The sequence below is a fragment of the Asterias amurensis genome, chromosome 9 (genome assembly GCF_032118995.1).
Source record: "Asterias amurensis chromosome 9, ASM3211899v1".
NCBI lineage: Eukaryota > Metazoa > Echinodermata > Asteroidea > Forcipulatida > Asteriidae > Asterias > Asterias amurensis.
Genome location: NC_092656.1, coordinates 9088510 through 9105766, shown reverse-complemented (window position 1 = coordinate 9105766; position 17257 = coordinate 9088510). Strand labels below are relative to the sequence as shown.

Here is a 17257-nt window from a genome sequence, read left to right as displayed (position 1 = left end):
GAAGAGTTAAAACAATGACATTTCTGACGTAATTTGTTCAAAGATTACAAAAGTTTTCCTTCACGTAGAGTCAATCACGATCAAAAGAAAAAGCAAATCGCCATCTTTAAATTAGATCCGGTCATTTTTATGAATGAACCGAGTGACACTGTCTAAAACTAATATCAATCCGCCCATAAGATCTCATTCTCAAACGGACAGCGCCCTCTAGAGGCAAAAAAAAAATTTATTTTTATTTTTTTTATTTTTTTTAAATAGCGCCCTCTGGCGGCGAAAAAAACTATTCGAATATCCGGTTAAATTCGGATAGTTGGCCAGCGGTATCCGAATAACAAAATTTCACTATTCGCCCAGCACTAGAAGTAACGTAGTTTACTAGAAAGAAGTAATTTTCCACGAATTTGATTTCAAGACCTCAAGTTTAGAATTAGAGGTCTCAAAATCAAGCATCTGAAAGCACATAACTTCGTCCAACAAGGGTGTTTTTTCTTTCATATTTATCTCCTAACTTCGACAACCAATTGAGCTCAATATTTCACAGGTTTTTTTTTATGCATTATGTTGAGATACACCAAGTGAGTTCATTGATAAAAAAACATAAAATAACAAACCTGTGAAAGTTTAGCTCAGTCGGTCACCGAAGTTGGGAGATAAGAATGTAAGAAAAAACACCCTTGTCACACGAAGTTGTGTGCTTTCAGATGCTTGATTTCGAGACCTCAAATTCTAAAGATTCAAAAACAAATTTTCTCGAAACTACACTCCATCAGAGGGAGCTGTTTCTCACAATGTTTATACTATCAACAGCTCTCCATTACTCATTACCAAGTAGGGTTTTATGCTAATAATTATTTTGAGTAATTACCAATAGTGTACACTGACTTCAAGTACTACCTTAGCGAAAGGTACAAAATCGGCCTAGACTACTTCTATGTTTATCAAGGGGACTTCTTGTTCATAACTTCACTACCGCAGAGTGAGTTCTTAAAGGAACACCTTACAAACGTTGCCTTGGATCAGACAAGGTAAAAGGAAAACCACGCAATTTAGAGGCAAATTTATGTGGATCATTGTCTTCTACTTTTAAAACATCTTTCTACCCATGCATTTTATAACAAACGGTTACAAACGCTTTTTACAGACCAACTTGTCCGATTCAAGGCAACGTGTTCCTTTAATGTTTTATCTTGGTGTGTCCGCAGGATTTGATTATGAAAATGTGTGTTTGCCGTAGTGATAATGCACCTTTGCTCTTGTTTGTGCTTTGTTTCAGCTTGAATGTGTGGGTAGCGTTGAGAGTGGTCTGACAAGTATGACATGGAGCCCGGATCAAGAGCTTGTGGTCCTGTCAACAGGTAATGTGTAGTACTCATTATGGGGTGTCGTGGCCGAGCGGATAACAGCACCGAAATCATGCTCTGGTGATTCTGTTCAGCAGAGTGTGGGTTGGAATTCCGGTCGTGACACTTGTGTCCCTGAGCAAGACACTTCACTATAATTGCTTCTCTCCACCCAGTGGTAAATGGGTACCTGTGAGGGCAGAGTTGGTTCTTGTGATTGATTAGCCTTGATTGCGCTACATATTTGGTGGCACAGGCTGTATACTCCACAGGGAACTGAGATGGTTTTAGGAATGATTTAAAGGAACACGTTGCCTTGGATCGGACGAGTTGGTCAAAACAAAAGCATTTGTAACCATTTTTTATAAAATGCATATGGTTGGAAAGATGTTTTAAAAGTAGAATACAATGATCCACACAAGTTTGCCTCGAAATTGCTTGGTTTTCCTTCTACTGTGCGAACTAACATGGTCGGCCATTTATGGGAGTCAAAATTTTGACCCCCATAAATGGCCGACGTGTTAGTCGACGAGGTAAAAGGAAAACCACGCAATTTCGAGGCATGTTTGTGTTGATCATTGTATTCTACTTTTACAACATCTTTCTACCCATATGCATTTTATAACAAACGGTTACAAATGCTTTTCAAAGACCAACTCGTCCGATCCAAGGCAACGTGTTCCTTTAAGGCCCAGTTACCAGGGGTAATAATGTTGAAGCGCTGTGAGCGTCACTGCGTGACGGACTTAAGCGCTATTAGGAAGCCACTATTATTTATTATTATTATTACTCAAAATCCATGACATACTCAATTCAGCTAAGGAGAATGGACAAGAAAGTGTAGTACTCCAAAACCATGACATACTCACTTCAATTCAACTCAATTAATCTTTCTTAGATCCCAAAAAGGGTAATTCAAAAGCTCGCATACGGTAAAAACACTGAATCGTTAAAGACATTAAAAACAGTTCTAGGGCTTTATACAATTGCATAAAAAACCACTAGAATGCGATAAGTATCTTCAAAAAGAAAAGACCTGGTGACTGGACGATCCATTTTTAAGATGTACCTTTGCAACTGAGATTTTGGTCTGTTAATGCACGAGGGATAAAGGAGGATGGGTGTCGGTTTGTCGCAGCATATGGCACTCGCATATGACCAGACCTTGCTTGGGATCAGCTGAAATCAGAGTTATTTGTTATGTTTTCTTAAATTCAGAGGGAAATGTTTCCCAGAACCAAATGTTTCTAGTATGAAGTTTTTAATCAGGGGCCAATTTCATTGAGCTGCTACACACAAAAATTTGCTTAGCATAAAATTTTTGCCTTGATAGAAACAGTAATACCAACCAAACTTCCATGTGATTTTCAGGCTAAGCAAAGAACAGCTGAATACCAGTAACAAGCAATTATGCAACAAATGAAAATTTGGTTGGTAATCCTGTTTTTATCGAAGAAGAAATTTCACGCAGAGTAAATTTTTGTGCTTAGCAGCTCTATGAAGTTGCGCCCTGTAAGCTTTTCTATTGATAATTCAATTGAAAATTATCAGGTGCAAACACACTGATCCTGATGACCAAAGACTTTGATGCAATCATCGAGACTCCCATTCACCCAGAAGAGTTTGGACAACGTAAGTAGAAACCTGTCACATCCATTTAGTGGAACATTACAGAACTCGTTTTGCTAGCAAAAAAGTTGCTGGCAGTGTAAGCACTTTATGTTATCCACCATAAACATAAACTGACATACCTGTAGAAGTATACCTGTAGAAGTTTGTGATCGATCGGCCATCTGGGTCACGAGAGAATAGTGAAAAACCAATTACAAATTTTGCATTGCATCAATGCCAAAACAAAAATGAATAAAACGCTCACTGAGCGATAAACTCCAAATGCGAAATTAGATTATTTATTTCTCATCAATAATGAAATTTCAGACATAATTATTTCAAGGGATGGTTTCTACTATCATCATCATTAGACCGTGTAAGTTTTATGTAAATCTGTGATCTTCACGAATTTAGTTTATCAATTCTGTAATGTTCCTCTAAATAAACATGCAGCTTTGCTTTTTGTACAAATTTACAGATCTAAAGGTGTTTGATTCCCACATAGGACCAGGAAACACTTTGTTTGATCAGAGTGGCCTGCGCAGCCGTTATTTGTAACTTATGAAAAATAAGGAGGTGGTATTAAAGACACTCGACACTATTGGTAATTGTCAAATACCAGTCTTCTCAATAAGTGTATCTCAACAAATGCACACAATAACAAGCCTGTGAAAATTTGAACTCAATTGGTCGTCAAAGTTGCGAGATTATAAAAGAATAAAAAACAACCTTGTCACGCGAAGTTGTGTGCTTTCAGATGCTTGATTTCGGGACCTCAAATTCTAAATCTGAGGTCTCGAAATCAAATTTGTGGCAAATTACTAGAGTAATTACCAATAGTGTCCACAGCCTTTAAGACAAAATATTTTAGCCTCTTAATCTCAAGAAGGATAAGGGCGCTTTATAAACTCAGTAAATGTTTCAAATTTGATGACCTTGAAAGTTTTCCTACAGCAACCTAGAATTGAAAAATTAACCATACGAGTAAAGTCGTTCAAAAAAGATCACAATTTTTCATTCCTTTTCCGCCCCACAGAGAAGCCAATAACAGTAGGCTGGGGTAAGAAAGAGACTCAGTTCCACGGGACGGTCGGTAAGCAAGCGGCCACCAAGAAAATAGAAGACGTGAAGCCTGCCCTCGCTTGGGATGATATGAAAGTCAGAGTCAGTTTCCGTGGCGATGGACAATTCTTTGCAGTCAGTGGAGTCACCCCAGATACAGGTTGGTAGTAAAGCCCATCATACCCAAAAAAAGTTTTTTGGACCAAAAACTCAAACATACACAATTCTCTATAAATCTCAAAATTGGGGTTATTTACCCATTCCACACAGATAAATGTCTTAAGTAGTCTGTTCTGTATCATTTGAAACCATAAAATCACAGAAAATGTTTTGACCCTAAATCTGAAAGTTTTGTAATGCAGGCATCACAGATTGGTTTGATTTTGGACCAAAAACTAAAACTTAATATTAAAATCTCAATAGATCTCAAACTTTTGCTTATTTACCTATTCCACACAGATACAATGTCTTTAGTAGTATCATTTGAAACCCTTAAATCGCCGCTAATTTTTTGACATGAAATCTTGTGATGTCAGCATCACAGAATCTCAAACTCAAACTAACAAATTTCTAAAACTCAAGTGTCTCAAACTTTGGGTTGTTTACCGTTCCACACATTCATTTGAAACCATAAAGTCATCGAACATTTTTTGACCCCATTTCTGAAAATTGTATTCTTGGTATCCCCTTGCATCATGTTATTGGCAAAAGTTGGCTGTAATATTAAGTAGGCCCTAAGTAAATAACAGAATAATTAAATAATTTGTATTGCCTTTTCACTCTGAAGGTGTACGCAAACTGCGGATTTGGAGTCGAGATTGCATCCTTCAGTACACAAGTGAAGATCTGAATGGTCTTGAACAGGCGCTGTGCTGGAAGTAAGTCGAAACATTATTGAGTTTTTAATCTTTCCCATTAGCTACCTAACTTTTCTGAGCCCAATTTCATGGCTCTGCTTACCGTAGGCACAGAATTGGCGCTTACGGAAGCAGGGTATTCTGTGCTTACGCCAAGCATATTTCATGGGTTAGCAGGGAATTTTTGCTTGTGTGACAGCGTTTTCCATGTTGCTAGGCATTCTCTGCTTACACATCTAAAACAAATGGTGCATGAAAGGGTTTTTAACCCTTTTAAGGGAAGGTTCACGATTGGTAATTACTCAAAACAAGTATTAACTTAAAAACTGACTTGGTAACGAGCATTGGAGAGCTGTTGATAGTATAAAACATTGTGGGAAACGATTTCCTCTGAAGTAACGTAGTTTTTGAGAAAGAGGTAGTTCCTCACTAAAATATTAAAAGACTTCTAGCTAGATATCTTTCGTTCCTATCTGAAAGCACACAAATTCGTCCAACAATGGTGTTTTTCTTTCATTATTCTCTCGCAACTTCGATGACCAAATGAGTGCAAATTTTTACAGGTTTGTTATTTTCTGCTTATAATGGGATACGCCAAGTGAAAACACTGGTCTTTGACAAATTACCAATCGTGTACAGTGCCTTTAAGAGTTAAAACTCTTTCATTTGGCAATTATTTGTTCTTTATTTATTTTGTATTTTGTTTTCCTTCTAGACCATCTGGTAGCCTGATTGCCTCGAGCCAAAGGCTTCAAGACAAACATGATATCGTCTTCTTTGAGAAGAATGGACTCCGGCACGGCGAATTAACCTTACCGTTCGATGGCATGGCCGTACAGGTATTGTAGAAACCCTCTTTGTGGTATGTCATGGCGGCTTGCTCTAGTTAATAGGCGTAATGCTCTCAACGAAGCCTTCGTTATGACCAAACATTGAGATACATTTACCTCTTTCTTGTTTTCTTCTTTAAAGCAGTGGACACTATTGGTAATTGTCAAAGACGAGTCTTCACAGTTGGTGTATCTCAACATATGCATAAAATAACAAACCTGTGAAAAATTTAAGCTCAATCGTTCGTTGAAGTTGCGAGATAATAATAGAAGAAAAAACACCCTTGTCACACGACGTTGTGTGCTTTCAGATGCTTGATTTCGGGACCTCAAATTCTAAAACTGAGCTCTCGAAATCAAATTTGTGGCAAATTACTACTTTCTTGAAAGCTACGTCACTTCAGAGGAAGCTGTTTCTCACAATGTTTTATACTATCAACCTCTCCCCATTACTCGTTACCAAGTAAGGTTTTATGCTAATAATTATTTTGAGTAATTACCAATAGTGTCCACTGCCTTTAACTCATCGTCAGTCTCCTGATGATAGAGCAGGCTACTCGAAAAGTTGAGACCAAAATGAAGTCACTCTGCGGCAGTAAAGTTAATAACGTAAAGTTGCCGCGATCCACTAAGCAAAAGTCTTGATGGATTTGTTATTTTATGCATATGTTGGGATACACCAAGTGAAAATATTGGTCTTTGACAATTAGAAAAGGTGTTTAGTGCCTTTAAAGACACTGGACACTATTAGTAATTGTCAAAGACCAGTCTTCTCACTTGGTGTATCTCAACATATACATAAAATAACAAACCTGTGAAAATTTGCGCTCAATTAGTTGTCGAAGTTGGGAGATAACTTTGAAAGAAAAAACACCCTTGTCACTCGAAGTTATGTGCTTTGAGATGCTTGATTTTGAGACCTCTAAATCTAAATCTGAGGTCTTGAAATCAAATTCGTGGAAAATTACTTCTTTCTGGAAAAGTACATCACTTCAGAGAGAGATGTTTCTCACAATGTTTTATACTATCAACCTCTCTCCATTACTCAATACCAAGTAAGGTTTTATGCTAATATTCATTTTGAGTAATTACCAATAGTGTCCACTGGCTTTAAGACAAAATATTTTAGCCCCTTGATCTTAAGAAGAATGAGGGTGCTTTATAAGAACCCAGTAATTATTTCGTCCAGAATTAAAAGTCTTGAGATTGAATCATTTTGTCGCTAGGTGAAGGAGATACTTTGGAACACAGAGTCTACCGTCATGGCGGTGTGGCTGGAAGATTTAGCGCCAGAGGCCGGCACTGCACCGCATTCATATGGTAAAGCTCATTCACAAATCATAATAATAATAAAAGGGCTTGTAATGCGCACATATCCACATGGGTGGGTGTTCAAGGCGCAGTAAACCAAAAACAATTGAAAGAAAACAGACACAACTAAATTAGTCCTTAAAATTCTGTCACATCAGATAAGTTTGAATGTTGTGGTAAAAAGACAAGACTTAAGATTAAGTGGTAGAGAGTTTGAGATGCCAGGAGCAACTGAAGATAAAAGACCTGTCACCCAGGAATGTTGATGGGTTTATTGGAGTAAGATCCCTTCATCATCATCATCATCATTCTCTGTGGTACATCAAGGGGACGTAGAGGCGCCCAAACCAATCGATTTGTTGCAGACTGCCACAGCTGCTGTGCCGGTGAGTCATGGTCCACTTCTAGCTGGCGCAACCAGGTGTACGTGGTCGCCCTCTGGGTCTCTTCCAGGCTGGGCCAGGACTGGGTCCCCCTCGGGCGTTGACGCTCAGCTTGAGGGCGGCTTGTGCTGGAGGTTAAGATCCCTTGAGGGAGTGTAAACTTGCTGAGATGTAGTGGGGAGCCTTTGAAGCAGCTCTCTCAAATTGGGCCCAGGTCAAATGTAAAGACACAGACTAACTTGTGGGTCATTTGTGTTTAACCAAACACGACTTGGCTTGTATTATACAAAAATAACATGGTTTGAGGGTGACTAGTCGATATTAGCTCCCCGAGGTATTGGAAGTTGACAAACTATTTCCCGAGGTGAAGCCGAGGGAACTAGTTTGTCAACTTCCAATACCGAGGGGAACTGATCGACTAGTCACCCGAAATAAACAATGTTATATTTGTTTTACTTTACTTCATACATATTCAGTTTGTTCATGTGTGGGATGCCGCTAAGAGAGCGCTGTTCGTGCGTGTATACAGTGTCACGATCAATAGCGCCCGGGGATGACGTCGCGCAAAGGTAGAGCGCATGACAAGTAGAATAGCTCCCGGGGAACTTTTACTTGTCATGCGCATTGACCACTTGCGTGAATACTCACTTGCGCACTTGGTAGTTAGAAAAATTAACACCTGGCACGTGGTGATGAATGGACCAATGAGAACTCGACTCTTAGTCATGAATATGTATGAGGTATAGTAATACTGATTACATTATCGCTTATTTTAATCCTAACAGTTCAGCTGTGGACCATCTCAAACTATCACTGGTACTTGAAGCAGAGTCTACAATTCCCAGCCACTGGTGCTGATAGGGTTGTTGCCGTGCTGTGGGACCCTGAACATGGATATCGGCTCCACATCATTACTCAATCAGGCAGTTACTTACAGTATTCATGGTCCTGGGCCACATGTCATAGTAGGGGAGTAGATGAGGGCGATGATGCACTTGTGGCCTCTGTAGATGGTGGTAAGTCAACACTTTTTAATAATAATGATAATTACAAAATTTATAAAGCGCTTAATACTAAGCACTCAGACTTATCAGATAGACAAAACAGATGGTTTTTTTAACGGCAGTGGACACTATTGGTAATTACTCAAAACAATTATTAGCATAAAACCTTACTTTGTAACAAGTAATGGGGAGCTGTTGATAGTACAAAACACTGAGAAACGGCTCCCTCAGAAGTAATATAGTAGTTTTCCACGAATTTGATGTTAAGACCTCAGAATCAGATTTTGAGGTCTCGAAATCAAGCATCTGAAAGCACACAATGATGACAATGATGTTTTGTTCTTTGACGACCGATTGAGCTCAAATTTGCACAGGTTTGTTAATTTGTGCATATGTTGAGATACACCAAGTGAGAAGACTGGTCTTTGACAAGTACCAATAGTGTCCAGTGTCTTTAATGAAAATTACAACATTAATAGAACGCTTGATACATACAATGTATGTTTCTAAGCGCTCTAACCAGTGGAATCCAAATGACAAAACAAATGCGCTTTTAGTAATGATTTAAAAGTGTCCAATGAAGGCGCTGCTTGAATGTGGGTGTTCCACAGTGCTCCAGCTATGGCCAAGAAAGCATGTTCGCAATAGCGTGTCATGGTGCAGGGCTCTGGAATAAGCTGGAAATGAGGGATGGAAGAAGAGCGAAGGCATCGGGTAGATGATGATAGTGAAGATGAACGGAGGGCTAAGAGATCTTGGAGATATAGGCCTACGGGTGCCAAATTATGAACAACGTTTTAGACAAGAAGAAGAAATTTTAAACAGATATGTTTATCAATGTAACCATAACATAAATACATTTTGTTTTTAAATTGAAAATTGAATTGACTTGTGAATTCTTGTTTTCTTCCCCTGCAGATAAAATCCTGATGACTCCATTCAGAAAAATGGTAGTGCCACCGCCGATGTCTGCATACTCCATACAGCTCCCCAAACCTGTCAATCAAGTGTGCTTCACTCCGCCTCCTCAGAGCAACAAAATGGCCGCCTTGATGAACGATGGAAGAATAGCCATTTATAAAGACAGATCAAGTGAGAAGATTTGTTTCTCGAAACTTTAAATTTTGATTGAAGGAAAAAAGAAGAAAAAATTGAAGCAATGTATTTTTGGGGGGCTTGTGGTAACATTATGTGTGTATCTACTTGATTTTGCTTAGTAAATTATGTTCTTTTGAGAACTTGTCTTGTTTTATATTATACGGTGTAGTTTTTTCGGAAATTTGGGAGACGTCCCCCTAAATAAGTCTGAGGAGAGAATGGAAGTCTCATTAGAAGGCCTACCAACAATGACAGATGTATTTCTTCTGTGGCTCAGCGCCTTTGAGCAAATGTTTGATTTAAGCGCTTTATAAATTGAATAATCACATTTCTTTTTCTCAGGTGATGATAAATCTAGCTTGGAAGATTCCACTATTCATCTGGGGGCAGCAGGAGGCAACGGCTTCAAAGTAATGACCACACCTCTGATCTCTGTTGGAATAATATGGTGAGCACCAGGGTACTAGTTTCCATCAAGGATGAGCAGATCAACAAAATTATTCATCTTTAATTATGGGGCAATTTTCGCTGTTTCTCTGCTCTGTGACATTTGATACTCCTTTTCATTAGCTGTGTCTCAGATCAATATGTTAGTTTAATCTATGGGAAAACTGTGCTGGACGACACAATGGATTTTCTCAGAGTGCTGGGCGAAAAAAAATGTGAGTCCTGGTCAAGTCTGCCCACTGTATTTTTTTATTTTTATTTTTTTATATTTTTTTATTATATGCAAGTCGCCTGATGCACAAGGCCTGAAGGCCACTTCAAGGTGTGGGCTACAATTATATTTCCAGAGGCCATTGCAACCTACTCCTAGGGCTGAAACGGGGTTACCCCTTTTACAGTCAGTACGCATGTGGCTTGGGTATCATCAATTCGAAGCCTGGCCGGTAGAGCAGAAAGCACTACCTCCCCAATTTTATGTAGCAAGTGTCGCGACCGGGATCCGAACCCACACCCTGCTGATCAAACACCAGTGCTTGAATCTGATGCTCTTACATGTCTTAACCGCTCGGCCATGACACTGCCATGACACTGCTACAACACTGGTTGAAAATGTTGACGTCACATGGCTGTTTTCAAAGCAGATGTTACACAGGAATTGAACACAGTTCAACTGTTGCAAAGTGTTCATTGTGAATTTGTGACATCAAAATTTGTATCGCATTCGCAGGAAGGATGGAACTGGCTAAAATCTGTAAAAAACTTTCCAAAAAGATTGCTCTCATATAGCGCCCCATCTTTTTTCCCTCTTCTTCGTTGTCTAGCATCGAGGATGAGTCAGGCACCCCCTTGGTCCAGTCCTACCCATCACAGTATCGTCATTTACAGTGGGTCAGCAATCAGACCTTGCTCATGGTGTCATCGGATCCTGGAGGTGTCGGATCCACTCTCTATAACCTCAGTCTGCTCGATGAGGAGCTGGAGAAACCTAGACTTGTCATCAAGTGAGTAACATTAATATACAACTTATATATAAAATAGCAAACCTGTGAAAATTTAGGCTGTATCGGTCATCGGAGTCGGGAGAAAATAATGGGAAAACCCACTCTTGTTTTTCCGCACGTTTTGCCGTGTCATGACATCTGTTTTAAATTTGTTTTAATGTTTTCTCAAATAATAAAGCATTTCATGGAATAATATTTCAAGGGAAGTATTTCACCATTACCTTCTGTTAACCCTGGAAGTTACTTGTAAATCTGTGAACTTTTAATTTTTGTTCTGTTCAAAAAATTTCCAATGGCTTTAAGGAGCCACTGTTATATAATCTACTTCTATTTTTCCGGTTATTATCTTTGTAGATCGCAGAGTACTGTGTTTGGTTCGGTATTCCGAGTATCTTGCAATCCAGCTACAGGGACTGTGGCCGTTCAGCTCAATGACGGCAGCATCGTGACCCCAGAGAATGATCCCATTACTAAACTACCCCAGCCCTGCACTCAGATGGCGTTATGTTTAATGGACGAACAGGTCAGTTTGCACAGCACATAAGAACTTATGTTAAGCATGAGTTTGAAATGTTTAAACAGATTTAGAGGCAATATTCGGTACGTTCGTTTAGCTTCCCTGGGTCTACCCCGCGGTGCTCACTCAGGTGAGCCCCTGACAAGAGCTAAACGAACAATCACTCACCGCTCTCGTAGTGACGTCAAGCACCTGGGGCCAGCCCCCAAGGGCCCCACTCCACAAGCAGGGCACTGGGGGCTGACTTGGGTGAGCCCCTGGAATGACGTAAAAAGCTAATGGAATGACCCAGGGTAGCTAAACGAACGCACCCACTGTCTGGGTCTACCCCGCGGTGCTCACTCGCGTAAGCCCCTGACAAGAGCTAAACGATTGACCACTCACTGCTTTCGTAGTGGCGTCATTTACCTGGGGCCAGCCCCCAAGTGACCCACTCCAGAAGCAAGGCACTGGGGGTTGACCTGGGTGAGCCCCCTATCAAGAAAGATATAATACAAGTCACCTGTGGAAATTTCAGTTGAATACAGCGCCTACTTGTATTGTAAAAAGAGCAAAAAACACTCACAGTATTTTCACGAAGGACATTGAATCAATTCACTAAATGTAGAATGTTGGTTCGAGTCCCAGTCGAGACACTTGCGTCTTTTAGCAAGACAATCTGATGGGACGTAACGCTGTAGGTCCTGTGTGTTGTGTAATGCACTTAAAGAGAAGGGGTTTGCCTCTGTGTTTAGGGTTTGATCGGCAGCACATTGAGCCAAAGCACCTTGTAAACTGTTTCATTGTGATACATGTATAAAGGAATAGATCTAACAGTTCAACACGTAGCTCCACAACCTTTGCAGGACAAAGTACTGAGCCCTTAAAAGACACTGGACACTATTGGTAATTGTCAAAGACCAGTCTTCTCACTTGGTGTATCTCAACATATGCATAAAATAACAAACCTGTGAAAATTTGAGCTCGATTGGTTATAGGAGTTGCGAGATAACTATGCAAGGAAAAAACACCCTTGTCACATGAAGTCGTGTGCTTTCAGATGCTTGATTTCAAGACCCTCAAATTCTAAACTTGAGGTCTCGAAATCAAATTCCTGGAAAATTACTTCTTTCTCAAAAATTACGTCACTTCAGAGGAGACCGTTTATCACAATGTTTTATACCATCAACCTCTCCCCATTACTCATTACCTAGTGAAGTGTTATGCTAATAATTCGTTGAGTAATTACCAATAGTGTCCACTGCCTTTAATGCAGATAGTGATGTAATCAAGTGAAGTGCTATATAAAAGAAACTTGTATTATGTTATTATTATTTAAAAATGTAACTCTACATGCTGAGCAGTTTGATACACCCTAGGGGTGTGATAAAGAATAATCTGAACCTAGCACTAGTATTGTTAAATGTGGTCATGTCAAACTAATAAAATTGTTAAATATGCATTATTTTTCATTCAGGAGGTAGTGTTGGGCCTGACGGAGAGATATCGTTTCTACATCAATGAGTCAGAGTTTATGTCTAACTGCACCTCGTTTGCCGTGCACGATGAGTACCTCCTAATGACCACTCATAGCCACACATGCCGCTGCATAAGTCTCAGGACTAACCCTAAAGGTACTGTCCAATTTATTCCTCCCCCCTGACCCTAGGTGACACTTCCTCTGCTCAGAACTATAAGGTCCTGATTGCAACTTGTATGGATTTTGGACTTTTTTTTGTCCCAATTTAAATGCATTTTTCATTTAAGGACCTTTTGATTATTACGAATATGAATTTCCCATTAATGACCTTACACCCGGTTCAGACAGGTGCTCCAGAATAGCGCCAAACCAAATAGATTAGGAGCGACTCTAGGTCGTCCCAAAAACATTTTTGTTTCAAACTGGTGAACTTAACATAACATTTACAGTGACTCGGCTCATGACAAGATCAACGTCTGAAACCAAGGTGCTTCAGATTCATTTGGAGCGACTGCAACAGTCGATCTTTCGACTTCTAGGTCTTCCAGTCGCTCCTAACTGTTTCAGATGTCAAATTTTGTCATGCACTTAATTCAATCGTTTGGTTTGGCGCAACTGTGGAACGCCTGACTGAAACCGGTGTTATAGTTTTGAGCAGACGACCTGTAGTCTATCATCTTCCGTACTACAAGATCTACCGACTCGAACTAAGGTTTTCTTACTTAAAGGCATGCATAACATAGCAAATCTGTGAAATTGTTGTCTCAATTGGTCATCAAAGTTGCTAGGGAATAATGAAAGAAAAAATGCCCTTGCTGCACAAATTTGTCTCAATGTCCCAAGGTCATAGCCTTGATGCCCTTGAAATGCACCAGCACAAATGTACAATTTCCTCATAGGGTGCCCTTTACCAAGGAGAAACTGCTTGGTGCCCTTGCCCATGCAAAAAACGATTATACCAGCCAATCAAATCACTCCTCCTCATCCTCTCTCCTCCAGATCTCTCCATCACAGACTCCAAGTCCATTGATGAGACCATCCGTCGTGTCGAGCGTGGATCCCGCATCGTCGTTGCCGTGCCCAGCGACACCAAGCTCATCCTTCAGATGCCTAGAGGCAATCTTGAGACGATCCATCCCCGCCCCTTGGTCCTCTCGGCAATCAAGAAGCTCCTTGATACCCTGAGATACCGGGAGGCGTTCCTAATCATGAAACGACATCGCATCAATTGGAACCTCTTCTATGATCACAACCCAAAGGTGAATATTCATATTCCTAACTTAGAATTAATCTTAAGGTCTGCATGCTACAGTGCAGGGTTGGGACTCGTCCTAAGTCCTAAGAGTAGTCTTTAGACACTGGACACTATTGGTAATTGTCAAAGACTAGTCTTCACAGTTGGTGTATCTCGAAACTATGCATAACAAACCTGTGTAAATTTGAGCTCAATCGATCGTCAAAGTTGCGAGATAATAATGAAAGTAAAAACACCCTTGTCACACGAAGTTGTGCGCTTTCAGATGGTTGATTTCGAGACCTCAAATTCTAAATCTGAGGTCTCGAAATCAAATTTGTGGAAAATTACTTCTTTCTTGAAAACCATGTGAGTTCAGAGGAAGCCGTTTCTCACAATGTTTTATACCATCAACCTCTCCCCATTACTCGTTCCCAAGTAAGGTTTTATGCTAATAATTATTTTGAGTATTTACCAATAGTGTCCACTGCCTTTAAAGACATCTTATGTAGTGTGTTACCGCTGAGTTCTCTCACTTGGTGTATCTCAACAGATGCATAAAATAACAAATCTGTGAAAATTTGGACTCAATTGGTCGTCTACGTTGCAAGATAATAATGAAAGAAAAACACCCTTGTTGCACAAATTTGTGTGTTTTCAGATGCATAGTACAAGGCTTCAGGCATGAAGTCTTTAAAAGATGCTATGTCCGATTTTTGGCCGATTTGACCAAAAAATTTGGATTTAAAATTCAATAGGTATTTTGATGAGGGTCGAGAAAGTTACAAGCTTTCATTTGAGCCATTGCTCGAAAAAGTCCGCCAATTATTAGTAGCAGTAAAATAAAGTGCTCAAAATTAGTTTTTGTATCCCGACAATATATCACGTGACCAATTCTAATGTGTTTTGTAAGAAACGTTTTAAATTTTTGTCATGGTTCCTGACCATTAAAAGTAAAAGTTAAACTTGTTTTCGCTAGAGCGGGTGATACTCTTTGAAATACCATTCACTCAAAAAAAATCAATTTTTTTTAATGTTTGGGGCCAAAAATCTGACATAGCATCTTTAATATTCGAGTGAGATATAACCTTTTTGTTAAAAAAACTACATTACTTCAAAGGGAGCTGTTTCTTACAATGTTGTAACTATCAACACTATCTGTACTACCAACAGCTCTCTATTGCTTGTTATCAAGTTTTATGCTAACAATTGTTTTGAGTAATTACCAATAGTGTCCAGTGCCTTTAAGAGCACCAGACCCCAGCTCTAGTGTTTCAAGACATCTTGACAGTAGTGTGTTAAGCAGTTTTTTTCTTTAATTTTGTGGAGCAAGTTTTGGGAAATGACTTGAATCCCTACTCACTGTGAATGAATATGTATGTAATATAATTTACTTGTAGAAGTTTCAGCCTCATTAGTCATTAAGGTTTTCAGAAATCGCAGAGCAATGTTTTCAGGAGAGTCGCTTAAATCTGTTGTACATGGTTAATAGGGGACTTTCGGGATGCTTGGTGGCAGCAGACTTACCAGGTAAAATCCATTGTTCTCGGTAATGTGCGCGTGCTCAGACCTATGTAAACAATGGACATTTACCTGGTAAGTCTGCTGCCACATAGCGTTCAAAAGTCTCTTAGTGATTTCCTCCACTTAGACAAACAAAAATTATGTGAAATTGTTTGACTAATTTCTCAAAAAATACAGTGCCTTATTGCTAGATACTTGTGCTACATATTCTTCTTTTTAATATTATAATACCATGTCTGTAATGTATTCCTTTATCCCAACAGGCATTTCTTGCCAACATTGACCTCTTTGTGAGGGAGTTAGACTCTGCCACCAGCCTGAATTTGGTCCTGACTGATCTCAAAGAGGAGGACACCACGCAGACTCTGTATGCAGCTGCATACGCAAATAGCACCGAGACCGGAGTGAATCCAGTGGCTGCAAAGAGTAAAGTAGACACAGTGTGTGATGCGGTCAGGGAAAGCTTGGACAAGATCAATCCCAACAAGTAAGTTACCTTCAGATCTGGAAAAATATTTTTTTTTAAAGGGTGTTTGGGCTGGTGTACATGTACGTGTAGCAGTATCTTTCCTTGCCTTGAACCTCTAGGTTTGAAGCACGCCAGGGGGCACTATGTGGATTGGATTTTCAGTCCCTACCCTCACAGCTACCCATTTATACCCCTGGGTGAAGAGAAGCAAATGTAAGCATCTTGCTCAAGGACACACATGTCATGCCCACACCCTGATGACTAAACCACCATGACTTGAGTTTGGTGCTCTTAACCATTTGGCCGTGACAAATGTGTATTTATTAGTAGGGGTTTTTTTTCAAGCCATCTATATCCCCGTCAAAAGCTCCTTGCAATGTTATTACCCTTATTTATTAGGCTCTAAGAATTCCTGAAATCATCTCAACTCCTTAGGAGTATGCAGTATCGGCAACGAGGAAGGCATGCAGGTTGCTAATCATTCAACAAACAATTTGGTGTTATTTTTTTACTTGTGTGAGCAATGCAATTTCTTCTTTTGAGGATCAATAAAATAATAATTATTGTATATAATAGTGTTGTTCTCTTAATGATGTCCTTTTAACCTTTTACAAATATTGTATCATAGTTGCAATTCAGTTTTTATGCTGTGATGGCTATTGTCAATAAACCTTTTACCTATATATCTATCTATCTATCTATCTATAAAGTTTTCTTATGTCTTCTTATGTCTTCTTATGTCTCTCTACCCTCATCCCAAAATTCCTTGGTTTCTCCCAGGTTCTTCCTCTCAATCCTGACAGCCCACGCCAAGAAGACTCGACCAGAGTTAGAGCTAGCCCTCCAGAGGATCCAGGCACTGTCTTCACTCGGCCCCGGGGGTGACGGGAGCGACGATCGGCCCACGGTGGATGCTGCTCTCAAGTATCTCATCCTCCTGGTTGATGTGAACGAGCTGTTTGACGTCGCCCTGGGAACGTACGACTTCCAGTTGGTGCTGATGGTTGCAGAGAAATCCCAGAAGGTATTAAAACCTTTCGATTGTTATATATTTGGTTTGCGGTGACACCATGTGTGTATCTACTTGCCAGGTAGAGTTTGTTCTTATAG

General features: G+C 39.8%; 1 protein-coding gene across 4 annotated transcripts in view; it reads left to right on the top strand.

The window, feature by feature from the left end:
- Positions 1–17257, top strand: part of LOC139941622 (elongator complex protein 1-like) — a 35561-nt gene that overhangs the window by 3268 nt on the left and 15036 nt on the right. For all 4 annotated transcript variants that reach the window (XM_071938205.1, XM_071938206.1, XM_071938204.1 and 1 more), the window contains 15 exons: positions 1274–1355; positions 2892–2972; positions 3988–4173; positions 4801–4891; positions 5586–5709; positions 6927–7020; positions 8180–8410; positions 9317–9490; positions 9839–9944; positions 10765–10944; positions 11299–11467; positions 12918–13074; positions 13920–14179; positions 15942–16165; positions 16928–17171. In XM_071938205.1, the coding sequence (XP_071794306.1) occupies positions 1274–1355; positions 2892–2972; positions 3988–4173; positions 4801–4891; positions 5586–5709; positions 6927–7020; positions 8180–8410; positions 9317–9490; positions 9839–9944; positions 10765–10944; positions 11299–11467; positions 12918–13074; positions 13920–14179; positions 15942–16165; positions 16928–17171 (2403 nt within the window). The remainder of the gene's footprint in view (positions 1–1273; positions 1356–2891; positions 2973–3987; positions 4174–4800; positions 4892–5585; positions 5710–6926; positions 7021–8179; positions 8411–9316; positions 9491–9838; positions 9945–10764; positions 10945–11298; positions 11468–12917; positions 13075–13919; positions 14180–15941; positions 16166–16927; positions 17172–17257) is intronic.